Source organism: Monodon monoceros, unplaced genomic scaffold (assembly GCF_005190385.1).
Source record: "Monodon monoceros isolate NGI ecotype Baffin Bay Population unplaced genomic scaffold, NGI_Narwhal_1 Super_Scaffold_3, whole genome shotgun sequence".
Classification (NCBI taxonomy): Eukaryota; Metazoa; Chordata; class Mammalia; order Artiodactyla; family Monodontidae; genus Monodon; species Monodon monoceros.
In genome coordinates, this window is record NW_021703780.1 from 98,122,392 (window position 1) to 98,146,466 (window position 24,075).

The 24,075-nt window shown below is 59.1% G+C and overlaps 1 protein-coding gene across 2 annotated transcripts in view; it reads right to left on the minus strand.

Moving 5' to 3' along the window:
* PLXND1 (plexin D1) overlaps positions 1-24,075 on the minus strand; it is a 51,958-nt gene that overhangs the window by 21,917 nt on the left and 5,966 nt on the right. Inside the window, exons 2-9 of one of the 2 annotated variants that reach the window (XM_029241761.1) lie at positions 12,422-12,598; positions 9,376-9,507; positions 8,982-9,082; positions 8,764-8,893; positions 7,276-7,453; positions 7,010-7,118; positions 6,467-6,569; positions 1,808-1,912 (exon numbers count right to left, since the gene is read on the minus strand). In XM_029241761.1, the coding sequence (XP_029097594.1) occupies positions 1,808-1,912; positions 6,467-6,569; positions 7,010-7,118; positions 7,276-7,453; positions 8,764-8,893; positions 8,982-9,082; positions 9,376-9,507; positions 12,422-12,598 (1,035 nt within the window). The remainder of the gene's footprint in view (positions 1-1,807; positions 1,913-6,466; positions 6,570-7,009; positions 7,119-7,275; positions 7,454-8,763; positions 8,894-8,981; positions 9,083-9,375; positions 9,508-12,421; positions 12,599-24,075) is intronic. The other variant, XM_029241763.1, reaches the window with a different exon arrangement.

The window sequence follows — 24,075 nt, forward strand, 5'->3', positions numbered from 1 at the left end:
CCCATGTTCCAAAGCCTTCCCAGACTCCCCCCTCAAATCACAGGGGCACCCCTCACTTGGTCATCCATCCATTCAGCAATGAACATTTGGGTGTGCGCCAGGGGCTCCATTAAGCTCCTAAAGCCTGTCCCCGACCCTGTAGGCCAAGGACCACCCTTATCCCCTGTGCAGGCTGTCTACACCTGTCCCCCCACCCATTGGGGAGGGTTGGGGCTGGGTCTCAGCCCCTCTGGCACCTCCAAGGGCAGCAGATGGCAGCTGAAATAGCTCAGCTTCTATCTTACACAAGCCCACCCAGGTTCGAATCCCACCTCTGCTACCTCCTAGATGTTTGACCCTGTGCAAGTGGCTCCTCCTCTCTGGGTCTCGGGTTTCTAAACTCTGCAACAGAAAGAGGCTGCTCTACTCTGCAGGATTCTAGGAAAACTGGAGATCATGTTATCTTTAGTGGGTTGCACACTGTGGGTGCCTAATATATGCTGGCGGTTATCAGTATGCAAGAGGTGCTCAATAAGTGCTTGCTGAAAGACTAAACAGGGCCAATTCCCCAATCCCGTCTTGCCCTCAGCCCAGCACAGGCCTCCGGGAGCAGCATCAGTAAATATTTGCTGAATGAACAAATCCGGGTTTTGAGTGTGTTAGGCCAGCCGCGTGGCAGGACTTCCTGTTTATGTCCCTGTCGCTGGCAGATGTGACACCCTGAGGAGATAGCAGGTCAGCAACTCCCCTGCCCTGCCCCCTCCCCGCTTCGCTCTGAAACTAACACAGGAAAGTGGCTGTTGATAGGGCTGAGAGCTCATGTGTCCCTGCCACGCTGAGCTGGGAGGTGGGTCTGTCGTCCGAGTCCCTGGGCTCAGGGCCGCAGGGGAGCGGCACAGCCCTCCACATGGGTCCAGGCCCCTTGCTGCCCCTGGAGGCTCTTCCCAACCATTGCAGGGAAGAGCTTGAGGGCCCAGGGCAGGGCCGCCCTGCCCCTCACGGAGCTGCAGCCCCTGCCACGAGGCTGCCTGACGCATCCCAGATGCCTGGCGTGTGGCCCCCACGTGTGACACGCGTCATGGGCCTCGGCTCCCCCATGGAAGCGACAGATGGCAAGTCCGCAGAAGCTGGGGAGGGGGTGGCTGGCATGCTTCCAGGACTCATCAACACTTCCCACCCAAGACGCTCCTCCAGGAGGGACCCAGAAAGGGGCTGTGTCCCTTCCCACAGCCCAGATGGGCAGGGGGAGGGGAAGACTGGCTGCAGGGAAGAGCACTGAACAAGGAGTCCAGGGCTGGCGTGCAAGCGCAGCCCTATGTCGTGTGACCTGGAGGCACCTGCGTCCCCTTCCTAGGCCTCATTTTCCCCACCTGGACGATGGGGAGTCGGGCGGCAAAGGGGTTCTCTGGCCATTCTCCAGGGAAGACATGTCAGCCACGAACTGGGGAGGTGTCCAGGGTCACAACTCAGCCTGGGGTCTAGGGCAGGGCGGGCACGGTATGGACAGTGTCACCCATGGGCTGCGGCACTGGCCGGGCGCTGGGCCTGGGTCTGTCAGGGGAGCTTTAGAGGGTAGAAGGGTCTGGGGGTCATGGCCAGGCTTTCCTGCGGGCACTGGGGGCGGCCTGCTGTCCCCGTGGCCTGGCCCTCCCCGCCCACTTTCCTGTTTCCCCAGCTCCGTGCAACCAGAGCGGGGCTTTCCCAAACATAGCCTGGAAACTCAGAGGAAGGAAACCAAAGCATGGGTGGTGGGCCCAGAGCAGAGTCCCCCCACCCGGGACGGCACTCTCCCAGCCCTCCACCCCACCCCCACCCAGCCTTCACTCACCTGGAAGAAGGCGGCGTTGGCCAGATGCACCGGGATGCTCTGGGAGCTGCCCGTGGGCATGGGAGCCAGGGCTGAGGGCAGGATCTGCGGGCAGTCCTGAGGGCTCTGCAGTCAAAACCCAAGGAGGTGGGGCTGGCAATGGGGCATTTCGGAAAAGACGGGGTTCACGGCCACCCCAGCCAGCCTGCGCAGCCCCGTCTCCCCGGGGAGGCACCAGGCAGCCTGGGGAAGTGAGGAAACACTACTAACAAAATGTAGTAGCCACACGCACCGAGGGCCGCGCGCCCACTGCCTCCCACGTACCGTCTCACTTGACCCTCACGGCAAGGCCTACGAGCAGGAGAAGGCATTGGCCCCATTTCGCCGACGAGGAAACTGAGGCACAGAGAGATGCAGTACCCTGCCCAGTGGAACGGGGTCCCCATGGCCGCTCCACCGCGTGCCTCTCAGAGGAAACCTCCCCGTCTCTGGGCCTCACCTTTCCCAGCTGTAAAATGAGAGGCTCTACCACTTTCTGAGACTCCACCCAGCTCTGGAGTTCTGGTTTCCAGATTAACTCACGATAAATAATTCAGAAAAGAGAAACCCCAGACTTCTGAACAGCCCACGGGAAACAGGCTGTGAGCGCCCTGGTGTCGCCAGGCTCCAGACCCTTCCCCATTGCCTGGGCGAGTCACAGGCCTCTGGGTGGAGGTGCCAGCGCCCGGCAAGTCCTGCGGAGGGCCTGGACATCCGCATTCCGCGGAGCCACAGAGGTGACTTCAAAAAAGGAAGGAAGTTAGGGTGGGGGGAGGGAGGTATGAACCTGAGGTTCAGAGAGGAGGGGCGCTACCTGAGGGCAGAGGGCAGAGTTGCTCTTTGAATTCCCCTCTGTCTAACTCTCGGGCCAGAGACTGAGGCCTGAAACTGAGGGCCAGGGATCAGGGGTCTTTACTCCTTATTGTTAATTAGACAGGGAGCTCCTTCAGGGGACCCTCAGGGGCCCAGCATAAAAACCAGAGCTCGAGGGATGCCAATGCCATATTTACTATCACTGACCATGGTCACAGTGACAGCAGTAGTGGCCAGCTGACACAGCACCCCCGGTGCACCGGGATACTTGTGAGCACTCTGCACAGTATTAATTCAACAAATCCTTCTCCCAACAGCCCTACGAGGTAGGTACCACCATCACACCCATTTCACAGACTAGGATATTGAGGCACAGAAAAACCAAGTGGCTTGCCCAAGCACAGCGGGCTCTAGTTGTCCAGGATGTTTGCTGACCTCCAGGCCAGAAACCTCGCCCAGGCCGCTGAGTTTCCCTGGGAGCCGACCACAGGGGCCTTGGCCAAAGAGGCAACATGGCTGGGCCCAGGTGGGGCCTCACCGGACCACACGGTGGGGCTGGGAGGTAGCAGCTGGTGTCCACTCGCTGTGTGACCCACAAGTCTGTCCCTCTCTGAGCTGCTGTCCTGTGCCATCCATGTGTAACCCCCTCGGAGTTTCCGGGAATGGAAGCCACATGTTTCTAATCGGGTCTCACAGCCGCTGCCAGCCTGCTTCACAGCTGGCGGGGGGCCCTGCAGCTCTGTCCTCCCAGCTGCACCCCACCTGAGGGTAGGCGGCCAACAGCGGGGGCTGGAGGAGTGAGGGCTGGGGAAGGGGGAGCTTCCGCAAGAGGAAGTGACGTGGGATCATCCCTGAGGGCCCCTACCCTCCTTGACCCTTATGAGCCTCGGCCACCTGGATGCTTGTACCCATTCTACAGAGCGGCAGCAAGGCTGAGTGCGGGCGCATCTTTGCCCTCTTTCAGCACCTCCCCCAGGGTTGGCTAATCCTCCCTGGGGACAGCTGGTACATCTGCTGCCAGCTTCCAGCCCCCAACCATGGCCTCCAAGTCTGCCTTGGCCATAGGGGAATCTCCCCAACCCCCAGGCCTGTGGTTCGGAAGGGCTGACCCTACTCCCTAGCCCCAGGGATGGGCGGGTACCCAGGCCCGTCCTGGACTCAGCAATTGGTATGGGGAGTGAACGTGACCCAGTTCCCCTGGAACTTCCGCAGAACCAATGAGGAAGTCTCCTGGGGCTGCTGGGGGACCAGAAGCCTGCCCGGGGCTGCTGAGGCCATCTTGCTGCCAAGAGGGGAGGGCCTGCCTGAGAGTGGAGGCCACTCAGAGGGGTGGGGAGGCCCTGCTGACAGTGTTGGAGCCCCTGGATCCAGCTGTGCCTGAAGGGGACGCCGCCCCTCGGACTCTGTACTCACACAAGCCACATGATTCTGTTGGGGCTGACGCCAGTTTGAGCTAGGGCTTCCCTGCTCGCAAAGGACTGGGGCCTTCCGGTCCCACCCCAAGCAGAGTCGTCAATGCCTCAGAAAGATGCTAAGCAGCTTCTCCCCTTTGCCAGAGTGTAGCTGCAGGCTCAGGAAACCACGGCCGACTGACCGAATGAACTCTGTGCAGAGCCGAGAAGGCGGGAGACCAGGAGTTGGGGGAACAGATGCCAGGGCGGCAATGCCAGGAGCCACAGAAAGCCCAGATATGAGCCCAGTGTGTGCCAGTTCACAGGGGGCCTCACCTGTCTCCACACTGGAGTCCACAGACGCCCCCAAGGTCTTTCTACGTTCAAGAGTTTAGAGCTCAGGTCCCAATCCAGCGGAGCACTGGGTGGCCCTGGGACCCTGAACCCACCTGACCTGTTCCTTCCCTGCCCTTCTGCACCGCTCCCAGCCCCTGTAAACTTCCCCCACATTCCCACCGAACTACCCTCTCCACCGGCTCCTAACCACCTTCATGGAGGCGTCTACCCAGGCTCCCCACCAAGAGACCCTGCCCTTCCATCTGCCCAAACCCTCCTTGCTTCTAAGGCCGAAAGTCACACCGCCTTGGGGTGGCCACGCCCTCCCTGGACAACTGAAAGTGGAGGATGCAGCGCCTTCCTTATTCTCCCCCCCTCCACGAAAAGCTGGAGCCCTCCTCCTGGCATCCTGCACTCCCCGGTTTCCTTCCTCCGGGGCCCACGAGGGAACGGGAAGTGAGAGAAAACTCAGCCCCTAGCACCTGCCTTCCCAGAGACACCTCTCTGGCTTGGCCCAAGCCCTACCGCCTGCTCCCAGCTCCTGAGGGGTCCAGGGGGATATGCAGACCCCGCTGCCTGCCGCCCAGTCAGAGGCATGGCGCCTCCACGGCTAACTGGCACTTAACTAAACGCCAAATTAAGCAACGGTTCAGAAGCTCCTGCAGGCCCAGCGTGGGAGCTGCCTCTTTTCCCACTGGATTGCCATAATCCTCTAACACAGGCCCTCTCTGCACCCCCCTCAACCCTGACCTGCAGAGCCGCAGACCTGGGAGAGAGTGGTTCACGGGGGCACTGCCACAGATACACCTCCAGGCTGGTGAGCTCCTATGCATCTGTTAGGACCCGGCAGAAGGTTCCCCTCCCAGAGAAGTCCTCCCTGTCCCACCCAGCAGAGTGGCCACCTACTGTGTGTCAAGTATGAAGTTGGTACCTTACAGACAGGTGTAATTCCAGATGCCCGCCCCAGCTTTTGAAATAGGCTCCATTTTACAGATGGGGAAATAGGCACAGAGAGGTCTGGCAGCTTGCCTGGGATCACACAGCTACAACTCACACCTCAGGCTCTGGGTTCACGACGGGGAGGGCAGAACTGTGTCTAACCTGGTGCTTTCCCAGTGCCTAGGACACACCCAGGCATACAACAGGTGCTCAATAAATGACGAGTGTTGAGGCTGAGTCCTCCTCGCCCCAGTATCCTAGGGTAGAGCACAGGAGGCAGGCTGCCGGCATGAATGCTTCACAATGACATTCATCAAGTCCCTACTGTATACACAGGCCAGGGCTGGGGCCGGAAGGAGATGTTGGCCCCAAACGAGAGCAGGAGTCCTGGCTGGCCTAGACTGGAGTCCCAGCGCCCACTGCAGAGGCTCGGAGCCTCCCCTGGGATTTGGCCACACAGCCTCTACCGGGCCTCTCTCCCAGCACTGGAAACCCCACTTTACTGCATCACCGCTTTGAGTTAAGCGTTGCTGCTGCGGCACACCTCTTCCCCAAAGCAGTTCTGAGGCTCGGGCAGGAGGGGCTGAGACCACGGATTCCAGGCCCAGGCCATGAAGTCCCTCCTCAGCGTTACTCGTTGGCACCTGCCATGGGCAGACAAGGCTTTGGGGATTCCTGACGAGGTTCTCTGAGCCCAGAGCCAAGAGGCTGGGGCTTCAGTTGCTCTGGGGACTGGTACTCTCTAGGGTTGCTGAAAATGTTGAAGGTAAAATTGAAAAGTAGCACAAAGTGCAGAAGGGGGCCTCCTCCTACAGCTGGAAGCGTAAACTGGCTCAGGCTTTCCTGGGGGTCAGCTGAGCTAAAAGTGAAAAACATGGCCAGGCTTTCACCCCAAAATGCCATTTTGAACAACTGGTCTCCAGGGAATAATCAAGGCCGTGCACAGTGCCCTGGACGTATCAGAATGCAAAAAAGAAACAGGAAGGATCAGCATGTCCAATAAGAGGGGGTTGGTTAAATGCACTGTGATGTGATGAGCCCGGTACAGCTGTTAAATCTGGAGCGAAGGGAGAAAATTTAATGATACGGAAGTGTTCTCAACATACTAAATGGGAAAAAACCGAACACTGGAGGCACAGGGCACCCCTTGGGCCTGGCTTACCGTGGGATTTGGTGAGGCCTCACACCGAGACTGGTTGGAAACACAGGAGTGCTGCTGGGTGCACCAGAAACAGGGCCACTGTGCCGACAGGCAGCTGGTGCAGCTGGAAGACAAGGGGCGCCCTCAGCTACCCGGCTCCCAATCCCGGTGCTCGGGAACCGGGACCCAGGGATGCAGATCCCAGCACAGGGGAAGGTCTTTCTCAACATCAGAGCTGCCGAGAGGGGCTGGGCACTCTGTTAGGTAGGGAGCTTCCTGCTGCAAGAGGTATGCAAGGAGGAAATAGATAAGCAGGGCCTTTACGACACTAAGTTAAGTGTAATCATAGCACTTCTCTCGGCCTCTACCAGCCTAGGTGCTCACAGACGCCGGGCACTGTGCCATCTCTGCCGGGCAAAGATGCCAGTTTGTTGCACAAACACGCTGGCGAGTGAACAACCAAGAGTCCTGTCTGCCTCTGGGACACCATCATGTCTCCTCCCTGGGCTTCCCCAGGAGCAGAACCTCCTCCCGCCACCTGGAAGCAGGCCCCGCGCCACTCACGCTGTGTGGGGATACACCTGCCCAACGCGGCCGCAGTCGTAGATGGTGAAACTGGCCCTGACGATGTTCTGCCCGTTGACCCTCACCGCCATCTCGACGGTTACGTGGTCTGGAACAGAGCAGGGGATCCAGGGAGAGAAGAACAAGGGAGCAGGGGGTCTCCACTGACGTCAGAGGCTGTGATATCAGGACCCCCATGCCTGAGGTTCCACCACCTGAGAGCCCCCATCTGGCTGTCCCCACAGCCCAGGTAGTGAAGTGCTTACCTTGGTTGGGTGGGAAGGGCGGGAACCGGTTCCTCGGCAGGAGGTTGCAGTAGGCGATCTGGTGGCCAAAGGCAGGGCCCGGAACCCGAGCCACAGTGTGGATGTCGTTTCCATAGTCACAGGCCATCTCCATGCCGCTGAGGCTGGGCAGGCTCCCTGAGATCTGCAGGATCATACCCTGGAGGCCAGGGCCCTTAGCTGGGGGTGTGGGGAACGGGGTGGGGGTGGGGGTGGAGGAAGGCCACTCCCCGCACCGCCCCACCCCCGCCCTGTAACCCCGGGAGAAGAGGTGGTGGGTGGTCAGGACTCCACGCCAGAGGGCTGCAGCCTACATGGGCCTCAGTTTCCCTGTTTGCAAAATGAAACTGACCATCTTACAGTAGCCAGAGGCGCTGCATGATGTGGCCCCCGTGACCTCAGACGCCATCCTCTGACACCCTCTCAAATCATGAGTCTTGGTCCCACCTCAAGGCCTTTGCACTGGCGGTTCCCTCTGCCCAGACACTCACCGTGTCTTCCTACCTCTGCTCAGATGTCGCCTTTGCAGTGAGTCCCCCACCTCGACCTGGTCTAAAATGTCAACACTGCCCCGCAACCTACTCGCTCTGCACCCGGTTCTCTGCTCTGCTTTCTTTTTCTCTGTAGTACTTATCACCATCTTGGCATTTTATCTTGCTTCGTCTCTCTCCCTGATGAGCATGTCAACCCCTCAAGGGCCAGGCGTTTGTCTATCTTGTTCACCGCTGTGTCCCCAAGTCTAGGCCTGCGTGTGGCACAGAGCCAGTTTGCTTGACCAGATGACGTGTGTGCAGGACTGTGACATGTAATGATGGGGAGGAGGGCGCCCAGGAGCCCCAGGGCCTGTCTGGGCCATCAGAGCCATCATCTCCCCCAGGTGACAGAGGAAGATGCCAGCCTCAGAGAAGTCACTGAGGGCAGGGCTGGGTGGGACCCAAGCCTGTCTGTCCCTCAGCCCCTGCCAGGGCCTGAAACACCCCTGCCCAGAGGCTGCCTGCTACAGGTAAGCAGGAGGCTGCGGCAGCTCTAGGCCCTCCTGGACACGGGGGAGGGGGTAGCTACTTGCCCCCATGCTGCAGATCCATGTTTCCCAGCTCGAGAAACAGCAGTCTGGCACTTGGTGGCCAGGATGTGAGATGGGGGGTGCTGGCTCTCCTCCCATCTTCCAATTTGGCCCCCCCTCTTCTGGGACTCTGGAGCCCACCCACTTGAAATCAAATCCCAGCTTTGCCACTCCCTCGCTGTATGACCTTGAACAAGTCACTTCACCGCTCTGGCCTCAGTTTCCTCGCCTGTAAAATGGGGATGTTAAGACCATCTGGTCGTTATTGTTCTCGTCATCTGCCTCCAGGTCCCTGGGGTGCTATGCGCAGGAGTCTCCACCGCTCAGGGTTTGGGTGCCAGGTGAAGGGCTGTTCTCCACCCGTACTTCTGAGCCCGGAGCTGGGTCCTGGCTCCTCAGAGACTCACCGGGTACTCTTGGTGCACATCGATCTCGGCCGGCAGGACGGTCATGGCGGGACAGCGGCCGGGGCCCTCGCTGGCACTGGTCCAGAAACGCGGCTGGCTGGAGTTGGCGCAGTCCTGCTGCAGGGTGCACCTGGGGTGGCACGGCGCAGGTCAGGACGCAGGGGGGCTCCCCCGCCCCGACGGCCTCCCTGGCTCAGCCCCCGTCCCAGGGGTCTCACCGCGTCTCCAGGGCACACCAGCCGCAGTAGGCATCGGCCGCACCCACGCAGTCCCCGCAGGTGGTGCGCACAGCACACGCAGCGACTTTCACCCTGGCCATCTAGAGGCAGAGGCGGGGCCCAGATCAGAGGGGCTGCCGGCCCCTCCCAGGGGAGCCAGCACGGCGAGGGCTGTGAGAGGCTGGGGAAACCGAGGCTCGATGCTACAATGGGGCAAACACAGGGAACAAGGCTGCCCTGCAGAGGTGATGCCTGCGCTGGGAGGTGAGGACGAGCAGGCCAGGGGGTAAGGGAGAAGGCGCCCCCAGCAGCAGCAGCAGCACGCGCGCAGGCAAGGCAAGCAAGAGAGCTCGGCTCGTCCTGGGACCTCGTCAGACTGAGGCTCGGGCCTTACCTGGTGGGACGTCATCAGATAGAGGTAACCGGGGTCTGCGGGGTCAAACTGCATGACGTGGTGCACAGGCTCCCCGTAGGCCACCGTCACCACCTTCCTGCTCACCACCTGCATGCTCTCGTTCAGGTTGATCTGGGGCGGGGGGGGAGCCGTCAGGGGACGGTGAGCCACGAGGGTGCCCCGGCAGGGGGAGGCCGAATGCAGGGGACCTGCCCTGGGGGTAGGGGCTGACCCGGGCTTGGAGTCTCCACCTCTGCCCCTCTCTCGGGCCCTTCCAGGACTGGCAGAGGGTCACTCTACGCTTTTGCCTCTGCTGTGCCCCCACCAGGGCCTCCCTCGCTGCCCTTCATGGGCACATCCAACCCTGTGAATAGGTTCGGGCTTCACAGTTTACAAAACATTCTCTGGGAGGCTGTTGGGCATCATGCCAAGGAGCAGGGACTTGGGTTTGAATCCTGGCCTTGACATTTACAAGCTGCACAAAGTACAAGTTGTCCAAGTCACTTCCCCTCTCTGAGCTAATGGGACTGAAGACGATACCTGCCCCGCGTGACCACGAAGTGTGCTAAAGAAGATGCGGCGGAAGCGCTGCTAGGGCCAAGCCCGGGAGAAGCTGCAGAGCCACCCGTCTCATCCCTCCCCTCTCACGCCCATCTCACAGATGAGGAAACTGAGGCCTAGAGAAGCCAAGGGACTTGGCAAGAGTCCTAAAATGAAGATGCCTCAGGGTCGTGATGCAAGCCTAGGCACCTGTCTGACCCCAGAGTCCAAGGCTGGGGCTGGGGTGTGGGGTGCAATGTCCGGGCAGGAGAAGGACCAGGACTAGCTGGGGCCTGGAAGCTTCTCTGGCTGAGAGCCCATCTGCATGTCCCCTAGAGGACTGACAATGCCTATCAGAGACCCATCAAACTGCTCTCTTCCGGCTGGTCTCACATTCTCAACATGCTGCCCTGTCAAGGTCCTGCCAAGCCTTGAGCTGGGGTCAGGGGTCTAGATGCCTCCCTGGGGCCTCCTACCACCCAGCCCTCCTCGGTGGGCTCCCAAACCTTTAGTGGCTCCTCCTGCGTATGGCATCAACTTGTTCTGGCATTCAAGGCCCTGACGATCCATCTCAGCTTACTCCACCAGCCTCATCTCCACCCACTAAACCCGACTCAACATCCCAGCCTCTGAGCCTTTTCCCATGCTGTGCTCCCTTTCTGGAACACTTCCCTCTCCCCCTTGGACTAAGATTTGTCCTCCCAAGGTCTCCAACAAAAAGGAGGGCTTCACAGATGCCCTCCACACACCCAGTTGGATTACTCTCTCCCCAGGTTCCCACAGGCTGTCCCTGCCCTTGTGACATCCCTCGTCCCAAGGGGCCTCTTGGCAGAGTCTGTCCCGGGCAGCTTGGCCCCATTCCCACCCGCAGGCATCCAACAGACATGTTTCCACTCCTTCAACAGTCTACTGATGGGACTTCCCTGGTGGCGCAGTGGTTAAGAATCCGCCTGCCAACACAGGGGACACGGGCTTGAGCCCTGGTCCAGGAAGATCCCACGTGCCGCGGAGCAACTAAGCCCGTGCGCCACAACTACTGAGCCTGCGCTCTAGAGCCCATGCTCTGCAATGGGAGAAGCCACCGCTATGAGAAGCCCGCGCACTGCAACGAAGAGTAGCCCCCGCTCGCCACAACTAGAGAAAGCCCGCGCACAGCAATGAAGACCCAACGCAGCCAAAAAAAACCCCCCAAAATAAAAAACACAGTCTATTGAGCACCTAGTGTGCTCTGGGGCCTGGGCTGGGTGCTTATGATCTAAGCCCCAAGCTGGGCAAGTGGGCGGGAGATGACCCAGCACAGCGCAGCGTGGAGGGTGAAGAGGTCCAGGTTGAGGGGTGGGGTGGCTCTGTGCTGACTGGACCTGAATTCAACCAAGGCTCTCGCTGTGTGACTTTGGGGCAGTCGTTTCCCCTCTCAGAGCCTCAGTGTCCTCATCTGTGAAATGGGGATCATGGCTCTGCCACCCTTGAAGGGATGTGAGAATTAAACAAGATGATGTCCGTGACATGCCTGTCGAGGCTGGGTAGACAGTGGTGCCTAATAACTGCAGCTTCGTGGGTGGGGGAGACTCCTGGACAGATGGGGAAATTGAGGCTCAGAGTGAGAAGTAACCACCCCAGGTCACACAGCTGGGAGGGGAGGAGCGAGGATCCCCATCTGAGTACCTGACCCCAAAACACAAGCCCCACTGTCTGCGGACCCTCAACGGAAGCTCTGAAGGTTGAGGAGGACCCCTGCCCCCTCCCTGCTCCCACACCTGGCATCTCCCCCAGAGGGCCAGGCGGGCTGGGACTCTGACCCCCACTGCTCAACCCCAGCCTGGGGCGTCTGCCCAGGGAACTGAGGGAATTGGACTATCGGATCTGAATCAATTAGGCCAGGACCTGGTGCCGGCTGGAGGCATGCCAGATGGCTGTCGTTCTGACAGGCAGGGTGTGGTAGGTGCCTGGGGGGCAGGTTCACTCCCTCACCCGGAGGCCGCTAAGTGGGGAAACTCTCACCCCTTCCCAGCTCCAGGCAACTCAGGGCCAGGCATCATTACCTCCAGAAACCAGTCACTTTGGTTTCGGGCTGGGGTATCTGCAGAGGGCGGCCAACAGAGTGGAGGAGGAAACGGGAGGAAGAGTCCCCACTTGCCAGGCTGTGGCCTACCCCCGCCCCTTGAAAGTCCTACAACAGTCTCAAGAGGCCAAAAGTGCAGCCCTCAACAATGGGGAAACTGAAGCCAGGAGAGAGAAAGTTCACTGCCCAAGGTCAAACAGCCTGCAAGTGGCAGAGCCCAGAGACCTGAACTCAGATCCACCCGGTTTCAAAACCCCAGTCCTGGAGCCCTGAGAGAAGGGCCCCCTCTCAGCCCCGGTTCCCTCCTCTGCCCGACGGGCACTTACTGCTGTGAGTAAGAGCGGAAGACGCAGACGTGGAAGACGCCGCCTTATAACCCGTGGGCCCCTCCCCCCAACCCCTGCCCCCTACCCCCCCGGCTACCCCCCCCAGCCCCAGCCCTACCTTCAGCAGCCGGCCACTGACTGTGCCCAGGAAGACCACCGTGTAGTTGCCCACGCTGGCCACGGCCACGGAGGAGAGGCCCTGGGCTCGGAACACGGGCGAGGCCTTCAGGGGCTGCAGGATGGATAGGGGGTGCTGCAGGTGGGCAGCCCCGCAGTCCAGCTGTTCCGGCTGCAGCTGGAAGAGAGACGCATGTCGGACCTCGGCTCCGGAACCTTCTCCGGCTCCCTGCCCACACAGCCGGCTGTGGTCTCCGGCCTCAGCATCAGTGCTTTTAAAGTCCTGCTCCTGTTCTGTATGCCCAGCGCTGGGCTCAGGCCCCAACATAAGCAGGACCCCGTCTCTGGGCCCAAGTTGACCTCTGCCCTCGGCTTCAGTCTCGGAGCTGCCCCAAGGAGATGGGTACGCTCCGGGTGTGCAGGAGCTGGACAGGAGGAGTCACGTGAGGAAGGCAAGAAGGCCCAGGGAGGCCAGCCTCTGCCCCAACTTACCTGCTGACACCCAAGAGGTGTCCCTCCTGTCCCGGCGAGGTCTCCACAGCAATCATGGGGTCTCCTCCCCCCAGGCCCCTGCTCTGACCCCAGCAAGCCCCTCCCAAATTCCCTGCAGCTCGCCAGACCCAGGTTGAGGGCTCCCCAAACTGAGGTCCCTCTCTCCTTTCCCAACACACGTCCCTTCATCTGCCCACATTGCAGATGGGCAAACTGAGGCCAGGTGTGTCCAAATGCACAATCCTGACATCCACATCAGCTACACCTCACAGGAGCGGGAAAACCACGCTGGCATGCCCAGTCCCCGCCATTCCCAGGACTTGCGCCCACCTTTCTCTGAGTTCTGTTGGTTCTTTCAAAGGTTTCTCCTGCAGTCTCCACAGAAGTACAACACAGGCCTCTAGGAAGTGCCTTTCAGAAGACAACTGTGCAAATCCACAAGGATGCAGACACAAGGGTGTTTTAGAAGAGTGGGGGGTGGGGGACACAACCTCATTGTCCACGAGGATTGAGCACATCATCCAGGAGAGCCACCCCAGCCCTGGGAGACACCACAAATCTGCACTGATTATGAAGAAAGATATCTGGCTGAGAAAAGTCTCAGGATGTCGTGGGGCCTTTTTGGTAAAACTGGCACATAAACATTAAAGTAACAGTCATGACAGCAAACAATACAGGCCACGTTTACTGGGAACTGACCCTGTACCGGGCCTGTGCATCAACTCCCTGGATCCTGGCAGCCCTCTGAGGTCCCATGTCACAGACAGTTAAACTGAGGCTCAGAGGGGATGTGGCCTGCTCCAGGTCACCAGCTGCAATATCACGCCACCAGGACTGAAGCGGCCAGCAGAACTGGCTTTAGGGCGTGGCTTTAGACAGAGGTTTTTTTCCCCTTATCTGTGCTTTTTGCAAGCCAAAGCCACTGATGATGTGCCCACATGGGTTTTGTACAAAATCTCCACTAGTTTTCAAAAGCAAACCATAAATACCAGGTTCTTCATTCTTGGGAAAATAAACAGAGCTGAGCCCTGAGCCCAGCGATGGGGTGGGGCTGGGGACTGCCCTGGGCCACAACTCATGACCCGGTGGCCTTCCACAGGATGGCCAGGAGCGACCTGAGCAAGTCGCTTCACTCCTCTGAGCCTCAGTTTACTCAACTATAAAATGGGTTCATCTCCAGCACCTCCCTCATAGGCACTCGGATAAGACAGTTCATCGTAAAGCGCCGGCACGGAGCATGGCTTACAGTAAATGCTCCAGAAGTGTCAACTGATACTATCGCTGTTTCAGATATGACAGTCACTGAAATTATTATTATAAAGTGGAATTTGGGGGCAAATCATGCCTACCTCAAAAACTTTCTAACCTGGACCACCTGGGACCACCTTAAGGCAGCCATCCTCTCACCGAGGAGGCTCTTCCAGGCCCCTCTTCTCTGGGCCAACTCTTGCCCTCAACATTTCCCCCTGAACACAGCTGCCAAGTGAGCCCTTTAAAGGTACAAAGGTCTCCTCTGCTTGAAACCCTCGGATGGTTTACACGATACTGAGAATAAATCTTGGATCCTAAACCCTCCCTTCAGGCCCCTGGGATCTTCTGGGCCCAGCCCATCCCATCCTTGCCCTCACTCCTCCACTCCAGCCACAACGGCCTCATTTCTGTCCCTCAAACAGTCCAAGCTGGGTCCTGCCACAGGGCCTTTGCCTGTGCCGGTCCCTCTGCCTGGAATGCCACTGCCCAGACTGTCTTACCACTGGCTCTTCATCTTTCAGCTTCAGACTGCCCTGCCTGACCCATCCTCTGTGTTCATCTCTGTGCCCAAGTTGGGGGCCGGCTCTGGAAGGAGGCTGCTGGCCCATCTCCCCAGCGGCCTCTCCCAGCCGTGGTCCCACCCCCCGCAATCCTGCGGCTGCAGGGAAGAGATGAGGTGGCTCCACCAGCGAGCAGGCAGGAGAGCGGGCACGTGGGCCCAAGACGTCATGAGGACGCTTTTCCCAGGGGTTGTCTAACTCTTCTTCACTGAAATCTGTGGATTACTTGTGTCATTTAATAATACATTGTTCTAAAATTAAAATAGTAAACCCTTGCCCAGGGGACAGGCGCTTCCTCCCTGAGCTGTGGGAGGGGTGGGAAGGCAGGAAGGGGACACCTGGAGGGCCTGGGTGACAACTTTGGGATTTTCTGCACTGGGCCCTGCGATGGGGGGTCCCCAGCCAGCCAGAATGGGGGATCCTGGGAACAGCCAGACCAGGCGCCCAGATCAGGGTGATTTGTGGGCCGGGGGTGCAGAGAGGATGAGGTGGGAATGGCTGGGAATCTAGCTCTCGCCTGCCCGCCCTGACGCTCACAGCCATTAATTCTGCACTGGAGGAATCCTCTAAAAAGCCTTTCCTCTGGCTTTTTTTTTTCTTATCCTAAAAATAAAATTTTAAAAAAATTTTAAAGGAGAAGTAACCCATTGGCTGCTCTGCGTGATCTGTGCTCTGAGGGGGAAGCTGGCTCCCCAGCCGCCAGGGGAAATCACAAGGCTACAACTGACTCGAAAACGGAAGCCAGACACACGTCCATTGGGCAGGCAGGAAAGGCCTCTGCTGTTGGGGGATGTGGCCCGGGAAAGGGGGAAAGTGGGCTCGGGGGAACTGGCGGGCCGTCCCGGGTGTGCCCTCAGCCGAACCCGGTCTCCAGGGGCAGTCAGCTCCAAGGCCCAAAATACTGCTTGCCCTGACTGTGTGACACGGCCTGAAATCCCTCCATCAGCACCAGCCCTCCTTCCAGTCTCACTTGGCATTGGTCTTTCAAAACACAAATTCCTCTGAGAGAAGAGGGAGGGCTGGACTCTCACAGTGGCCTCCTCCAACCCAGAAGGGCCACCTTCCCAAGCACAAGACTGGAGAGCCCCTCCTTGGCTTTTGGCCGTCCTCAGGGTCAAGCCTGACATTCAAGGCCTCTGTGATCTGGCTCCTGCCGGCTGCTCAGGACTGGAGTCCCACTTCTCTCTCTGCCCTGCCCTCAGCTCCGACCACATCAGTCTCTGCAGTTTCTCAAATGCGGCCACACTTTCCTCCTGGGGCGCCTGAACCTTCATGATGTTGTTCCCTCGGTAGCCAACGCCCTTCTCATACCTCTGAGCCCTCTATTTCCCCTCCTCTTGACCCACACTGTTCCCTTTGCCAGGCGTGCCCAGGTGGCAAGTTTTCAGCCAGGTTTCAAGATGCAATTCCAAAAAAACCTCTCCAGCCCTCTGTGACAGCACTGTGCTGGTCACCACCTTCATTTCTCATGGTAGCGTATACATGAGCTTCTCCAGGGTGGAGACTGTGCTCTGGGGTGAGTGTTTACTAAAGAAAGGAAACTAATTTTGACTAAAGTGTGAATGGCTGTATTCAGCTTCTTCTTTTCCAAGCAGAAATAATGAGAGGGACTTCCCTGGTGGTGCAGTGATCAAGAATCTGCCTGCCAATGCAGGGGACACGGGTTTGAGCCCTGGTCCAGGAAGATCCCACATGCCGTGGAGCAACTAAGCCCGTGCACCACAACTACTGAGCCTGCATGCCACAACTACTGAAGCCCACGCGCCTACAGCCCGTGCTCCGCTGCGAGAAGCCACCGCAATGAGAAGCCCGCGCACCACAATGAAGAGCGGCCCCCGCTGGCCGCAGCTAGAGAAAGCCCATGCGCAGCAACGAGGACCCAATGCAGCCAAAACTAACTAACTAACTAAATTTATATATATAAAAAACAAGAAACAATGAGAGCAACCCTGCACTGCCATGCTGGGCGCTGGAGAACGGAAGGAAAAGTATGGGTCAATTGTATGTCACTATGTGTGTGACCACACAGGGGAGCCAGGTGTTCAGTGCCAGGTGGCACCTGGCTGCTACTTTTGGTTCCTCTAAGAACCTCAGTTGATCCTTCTCTGAAATGGGATGAGCCACGGGCGGCTGCTGGTCTCAGCTCTTTTCTAGGAGCAGGACACCTCCTCCTTCTCCGCTGGCTGCCTCCGGGGGCCAAAGCTCAGCTCTGCCCACTCTCCCACTAGAACTCTGACATACTGATTTCACTATCAACTGTAATTGTGTTGACTTTCTCCCCCCGGGAAGCCAGTTGGAGCAAGAGCTTCCAGAGCTTGGCTTCTCAGCCTCCCGCCTCCTGCCTGCAGACCCCACCAAACCTCAGCCCCACTGCAGGCGGCACTCCGAGGAGGATGAGGCGTCAGCGGCAGCCTACAAGACCAGCGGTTCCGCCCCAGGTGTAGACTACACCGGCTGTCGGGGTTTTGTGCTTGGGAAGTGAGGGCGCTTTCCTGCCTCAAGTTTTTGGTTGTTACCGAACCCCGATCCCGGGAAAGTGAGCTTTCAGTGCCGAGGGGCTGAATGCACAGCAATCGCCTTGGGGTATTAAGCAGCAGACGGCAGGGCGGTTGCCGCTCACCACACGGGGCTGGGGGCTGCACTGAACTGCTCACCACACGGGGCTGGGGGCTGCACTGAGCCCCTCCCACTCACCCTTCCGCAGCAGCCAAAAAGAGCTTTTACAACCGCAAAGCACTAAGTGTGACGTGGGATCCCGGAAAAGAGAAAGGACATTCGTGGAGGAAACTCTGGGGTTTAGTTGAGAGTAAAACACCAACGTTGGTTTCTTAGTTTTGACAAATATATGTCGCATCTGTCATAACGTGTGATCTTAGCAGCGGGGAGAACTGAGGGAAGGGTATGCGGGAACTACCTGTACTATCTTTGTAACTTTCTTGTAAATCTAAAGTTATTCCAAACTAAAAAGTTGTTTTTTTCAAAAAAAGAGGGCTTCCCTGGTGGCGCGGTGGTTGGGAGTCCGCCTGCCGATGCAGGGGACACGGGTTCGTGTCACGGTCCGGGAAGATCCCACATGCCGCGGAGCAGCTGGGCCCGTGGGACATGGCCGCTGAGCCTGCGCGTCCGGAGCCTGTGCTCCGCAGTGGGAGAGGCCACAACAGTGACAGGCCCGTGTACCACAAAAAAAAAAAAAGCAAAGTGGCTTGTGTCCCTCCCACAGTTCAACAGCCTTCCATAGATCCCCAGTGCCCTCAGCATAAACCCAAAATTTGCTCCTGGGCCCTCAAGGCCCTGCTCGACCTGGCATGCCCCTCTGTGGCTTCCCCCAACCCCTGTCCTGGCCAGCTCCTTCTGCCTCAGCATGGACAGCAGAGGAGGGGCCGGGACTGGAGAACGGGGAGCCAGCAGGGCAGTAATGGGGGTCTGACAGGCACAGCATCAAAAGCCAGGCCTAGAAACAGGGCACTAAACTCTGCTTCCTGCAGAGCCTGGGTGAGTAAGCCCTCCCCCAACCTTCTCCCGAAGCTCTGAGGTTAAAGGGGGAAGTGTTCTCCAGGTCTCCAAGGGCACAGGTCAGGCCCAGACTTGAAACCACACCTGCGACTCCCAAACCCAAACTCCACCCAACCACTTCAGCCTGTGCGGGCTCTTGAAACACAACGGCTACTGGGCTACGGCTCCAATGAGCTGACCTCTCCACTGAGGGTAAACCAAGGCATGAAAAGAGCCCTGGGCCTACCGCATGCCGGTCCTGGGAGGGGGCAGGACAGACTCGGCTCTGGGGGGCCTCTGGCAATGGCCCTCACACCAAGGAGGAAGCTGCCTGTTGCCAAGAAAGGAAATACCAGCACCTCCCAGTTGGTGATCAAGGTGCTCACTTCCTGAAGTGGTGGAGGTGGGGGGCAGTGGGGGAGAGAATGGCCAGCCAGGCCAGAGAACAAGTCAGCAGGCCTGGCTCTGAGTGGGAGGGGAAAAGCAGTGCTTTGGAGAAACTGAGGCACAGAGAAGGGCAGAGGCTTCCTCAGGACACACAGCGCAGTAATTCTCTTCCTGGCCCCAGGCTGCCCGAATCAGGCAGGAAAAACCAACAAGTGGCAATGGGCAGAACAGCTTGCGTGCACCCTTCCACAGCTTCAGAAGGGCCTGCCTTGGCTTCCCTGGCCCGCTCTCTGGAGGAGGTGGATCGCCCAGCCCAAGCACTGAGGTCATCGGGCCAGCTGGGCACCACCTGGAAGGGCCGTGTGGACCAGCCAGCCAGGCCGCCCTGAGCACGATGTGTCCACCCACCCACAACTGGCACTCCCGACCCTGCCGCCAAACAGAACACAGCCTGGAGGGACAGCCCCAGGCTGAGGTCACAGGCCAGGCTAGACTGAAGACCTGCTGCGTGCAGGCAGGGAGCACACACTCTTGTTGGGTTCCCATTTAGCAGACAGAGAAACCGAGGCTCCTGATGTGCCAAGTCTCAGAGCTCTTAACTCACTGTGGGCTGCCCCATCCTCACTGAGCCTCAGTATTCTCACCTATAAAATGGGGGCAATAACTGCGCCCACTACAGAGGCTCAGCTCACAGCAGCCCTCAATACTGAGCACCACAGGTGCTCGATACACATTCCCAATTATCTCTGCAGGCCACTGGGCAGAGACTCGGGGACGCCCCAGGACAGGAGGGCCCCTGGGACCAGCCGCTCCACCACTCCCCGAACGCAAGCATCTGAGGCTGGATGAGCAGCGCTGCCTTCACCCGGGCTGGGGTGGCTCTGATCGGGGCCTGCCTGGGAACCGCTGCCGCAGCCGTTGACTCAAGCAGCCATTGTTTTGTTAGCTGGACACGGCCCCCCGGACACTCAGCTCCCCCTTCTCGAAGCTGTTTCTCATTCTGGCCCAGCCTGGCCCCGTTTCCAGCCCTCCCCCCCGGTCCCAGGGGAGCACAGTGTGGGATGGGCAGCCAGGACTCTTCCCTGGCTGGGGCGGCGCGGGTAGGGGGGTCATTCCCTACCGCCAGCTCCAGCGGGGGAGGGGCGGCAGGCGGAACGCAGCAGCTCCGGCCCCTCCTCACCCTGGAACAGTTTCGGTCCCAGCTTCTTCCCCTGAAGGGACGCAGGCCCGGAGAAGCTGAGCGTGCAGCTGGCTCTCCTGGGGACACCAGGCCTTCCTCCTCTTGGGGCTGAGGGGCCCTGGATACTGAATTCACACCCTCCTCCCAATCCCCTGGGGGTGCTGGCCTCGGTCCCAGAGTCATCAGACAACGGCTTGTGACCGCAGCCGAGGGGCTCCCAGCAAATATCTCTGGGCCGGGTCGCATGTGCTGGAGACATGGAGGTGACATGGGGCCCTCTCTCTAGCTGTCAATGTCCCAGTTCAGAGACCATCCCCTCGTGGGGAAGGGACAGTGGAATCAGTAACACAACAGAAATAAGCAGCAATGGTTTACTCTGTGCAGAGACCTCTGCCTGTATAACCTCACTGAACCCTCGCCAGATCCTCACAAGTTGCTGCTACTTTACGGCAAAGGAAACTAAGCCACAGAGAGGTAAAGTGACTTGCCCAGGGTCACACAGCCAGAATAGGCAGAGGTGAGCCTCAAACCTAGGCCGGCTGTGGCTCCAGTACCCTCGTCCTAACCCACAGTCTCTCTGCCCCCTGCTCTGTCGGGTGCAGCCAACAGCTGCTGGGAGTTTGGCCACGTGGAGCTGGAAAGGCCCTGGGTTGCAAGCTGGGGATACTGGGGCCCATCAAGGAGCTAGCCACTTCCAGAAGGTTCAATCACCTCCAACGCAGACGGTGGACGAGCTCTGAGAGGGGGATGGGGGGGGCGGAGGTGACTGCCGATCGCTGTTTAGCTCCTTTCCTGAGCCTGGCCTCCACTTCAAGCCCTCTGCCCACGGCCCCCCCTATTATTTACTGATCAGAGCAGAAAGCGCTCCGTGATTAACGCCCCACTGGGGCCTCGCTGGGCCTCGTAATGGAGCTGTGAGCTTCCTCCCTCCTCCAGCGCGTGATTTATCGTGTTTCAGGGTAAAGGATGGTGGACTGGGTGGGGCGAGGCTCACTGGCCCTGCTTATCTCGGTGGCATCGGCATCGAGGATCAGCGGGTAGTGGGAGAGTGGGCGGTGCAGCGGGGCCCTTCCAGGCAGCCTGCTGGGTTCGGCCCTGGCTCAACACAGGCTTTGGAAAGAAGGAAAACCGGCGAGCTCTGGGGGGAGCCGGGATCCAAATCCACGTGGCTGGCGCCAGGAGACTTTCCGGGCCTGTCCCCACTCCGGGACCAGCTGGTTTCCATGGCAATCCCCACACCGCTGGCAGAGCTGGAGGGCCCCTTGGGAGTCACCTGGTCCAGCCCCAGCGGGGGCTCCAGGAGAGAGTGTCCTGCTCCCGCCAGCACCTGGCAGGACGAATGTGGGCCAGCAGCCACGGGGTCTCCTCTAGAACCAGATCAACTGTGTCTCACTCTTCCCCCAGGCCTTACTGGTTCCCTGTAGCCCACAGGACAGTGTCCAAACCCTCGGCCTGCACCCCAAACCTCACATGCTCTCAGCTTCATCTCTGCCTGGTACCCAAACCATGTTCTACCGCATCTCTGGGCCTCCGCCTCTGCCTGGAAGGCCTCCCCAAGCCCCATCTGTCAAAGTCCTGCTCCAACACCTCCCTCCTCCAGGAAGCCTTCCCTGAGTCCCTCAGACTCAGCTCTGCTTTGGCATATCTTCTGTCCTGAACTCCTCCCCGACTGTCTGGGGGCTCCTGGAGGATAGGGGCAGGGTCCGATTCATGCCTTTTAACAGGCTGCCATGTAACAGAGCTGAGTCCCTCCCTGCCACACTCCAGGGAACCCTCCACCAGGAGCACAGACAGGCAGGAGATGGTGCCCAGGAGGTCTGGGCTCTGGTGGGCGAAGGTGGAGACAGCTGCAGTTGTGGGAAACAGGAGCCCTGCACCCGGGGAACCTGGCCCCAGCCTGGGACCACACTGGGCACGGGGCTCGGCAGCTCTGCTGGCCTCACTGGGAAGTTCTCATTACTCCCCACTGCAGCCCCAGCAGGGGAAGAACATCCCTGGGTCTCAATTTCTTCAACTTTAAAAGGGACCCATTCACTCCATCACTGTGACCTTGAGGGCCTCTTTGACTCACACCCCTCAGGTCAGCATTTTCACAGGAACCAGGGAGTAAAGGTGATGAGCACAGGCTCTGACAGCAGACACTCTTCCACCTTTTACCCGCCATGTGACCTCAGGCAAGTCACTTATCCTCTGTGGGCCTCTGTTTCCCCTTCCTGTAGACTTAGCATAACACTCACCCCACTCCCTTGCTGGCAGGATTAAAAGATACGCATTATACATCAAGTGCTTTTGCAAAGTGCCTGAGACAGAATAAGTTCCCAGGACACAACAATAAAAGTAATAATAATGGTGCCAACGGGAGCAGTTCTGGTGACAGAGTGAGGGCTTTCTTGCCACCCCACAGCCCAACTCAGACTGGGAAACTGAGGCCCAGAAAGGGGAAGGGATCCTTCAGGCCCTCATGCTTCTCTTCCATACACAGTGTGTCTGTTCTCCAGCCTCCAGCAACCAGAACCCAGAAGCCGGCCTGTTTCCTTAATCTCCATGAAAACCGGCAGCCGTGGCAGTCGGCAAATGAGACTCCTGTAGAGGGTGTTTCTGCAGGGACTGAGCCAACTCACACAGGCCTCCGCTGAACTCCAGGGGTCCCTGTTCTTGTCTCTGCTGAGCCCACTTTACAGATGGGGAAGTGGAGGCCCAGAGAAGGTAAGTGACTTGCTGGAGGCCACAGGGAGGAGGTGCAGAGCCAGGATTTGAATCCAGGGACTTGGTGCCAGGGTCCAGCACTGACCCGTCCACCACTCTGGGTGTGTGTGGGTGTGGCAGGCTTGACTGTGGGCATGGCCAGGGCCGTGACAGATCCTCCACCCTACTAGCAAACGCTGGACAGTGAGGGGCTGCCCTGGAGGGGAGGCGGAGGCCTGCCCAGCCCCAGGACACAGCACGGTCCAGGGCTGGGGTCAGGGTTGAAAGGGATTTGTCAAGTCATTCAAACGGACCACATCTCTCATTCATGCACCCAAAGGGCCAGGGGGTCACAATCACATTTTCAGAGATGAATGTCACTAAGTGCCTCCCTGCCTCCCTGACTTCCTCAGGAGGCCCCCTCAGCCCCAGCCCCCACTTGTGGCAGGGCCTCTGCAGATACCCTAGCCAGCCTCTGCTGGCTCAGGAACTGAGTCACTGCAGCGGCAGCTCCCGGCTTCCATCCCGGCTTCCATCTGGGGCCTGCTGGGAGGTGCTGTCCCAGAGGGGGTTTTGTACAAAGGGCTCCACCCAAATCTCCACGGGATGGGGGGTTAACTGCAAAACCCCCAGCTGAGAGCCCACAGCTAACACCAGCGGTCACCCACGGCAGACTCCAGAGCCAGACAGCCAGTCTGCAGGTCCCTACGCCACTAGCCAGCTGCGTGGGACCCTGGGCCTCAGTTCCCCCATCTGTAAAACTGGGGATAACAGCACTTCCTGCCTCACGGGGTGGGGGTGGGGTGCTGTGAGAGCAAACACACTGGTGCCTGTGAAGGGCCCCGCGCAGCATCCCTGCTCAGAACTGGGAGGGTGGCCGTGGTCAGTTTTCAGCCCCAGAGAGCTGAGAGGGCACCCAGCATGTGCACACCCTCAGGCCTACCAGATGCCCAGCGTCTCACCGTTAACAGAAGCGGCGCCCGGCGGCTCTCTCCTCGGCCTGTGCCTCCCGCAGCTGAGCTCGGGCTGGGAGGCACCTGACACACCTGCGCCTCACCCCTCTGTCTCGCCCACCCCTGCTCACCTTCAGGGCCTGCTTTGGTCCCATCTCCTCCCTCCTCTGAGCGCTCCCTGCCCCAACAGCTGTTCCACACACTGAGCACACTTCTCTCAGATGTATTTCTCTTCTCCTGGTGCTCATACCTCCACCTGCCATTTCCTGGGCACTTCGTGTGAGATTTCAATTCAGAAGGAGACACTGTCCCATTTTACAATGAGAAAGCATGAGGCCCAGAGAAGGTAAGTGACTCACCCTGGGTCACACAGCATCAGCTCTACCCTCACGTACCTGGCAGTTGAGACTGACGACACTCCCAGGTCAGGGAGGTATGTTAACCGTCTCCTGGCCCAAGATGTGTCTGTCTCTCTAGGCTAGAAGGTCATCCCAGCCAACCCTGCCAGAGTCCCCTCTCCTAAGTGCCCCCAAGTGTCTCTTTTACCCTCGGCCAGCAGGGAGCTCACTCCCAGCCCCCAGGCCAACTCCAAATGGAAAGCCCATCTTGGAAGCATATCTCCCTCCACCTCCACCGAGCATTTCAGCCCCTAAAT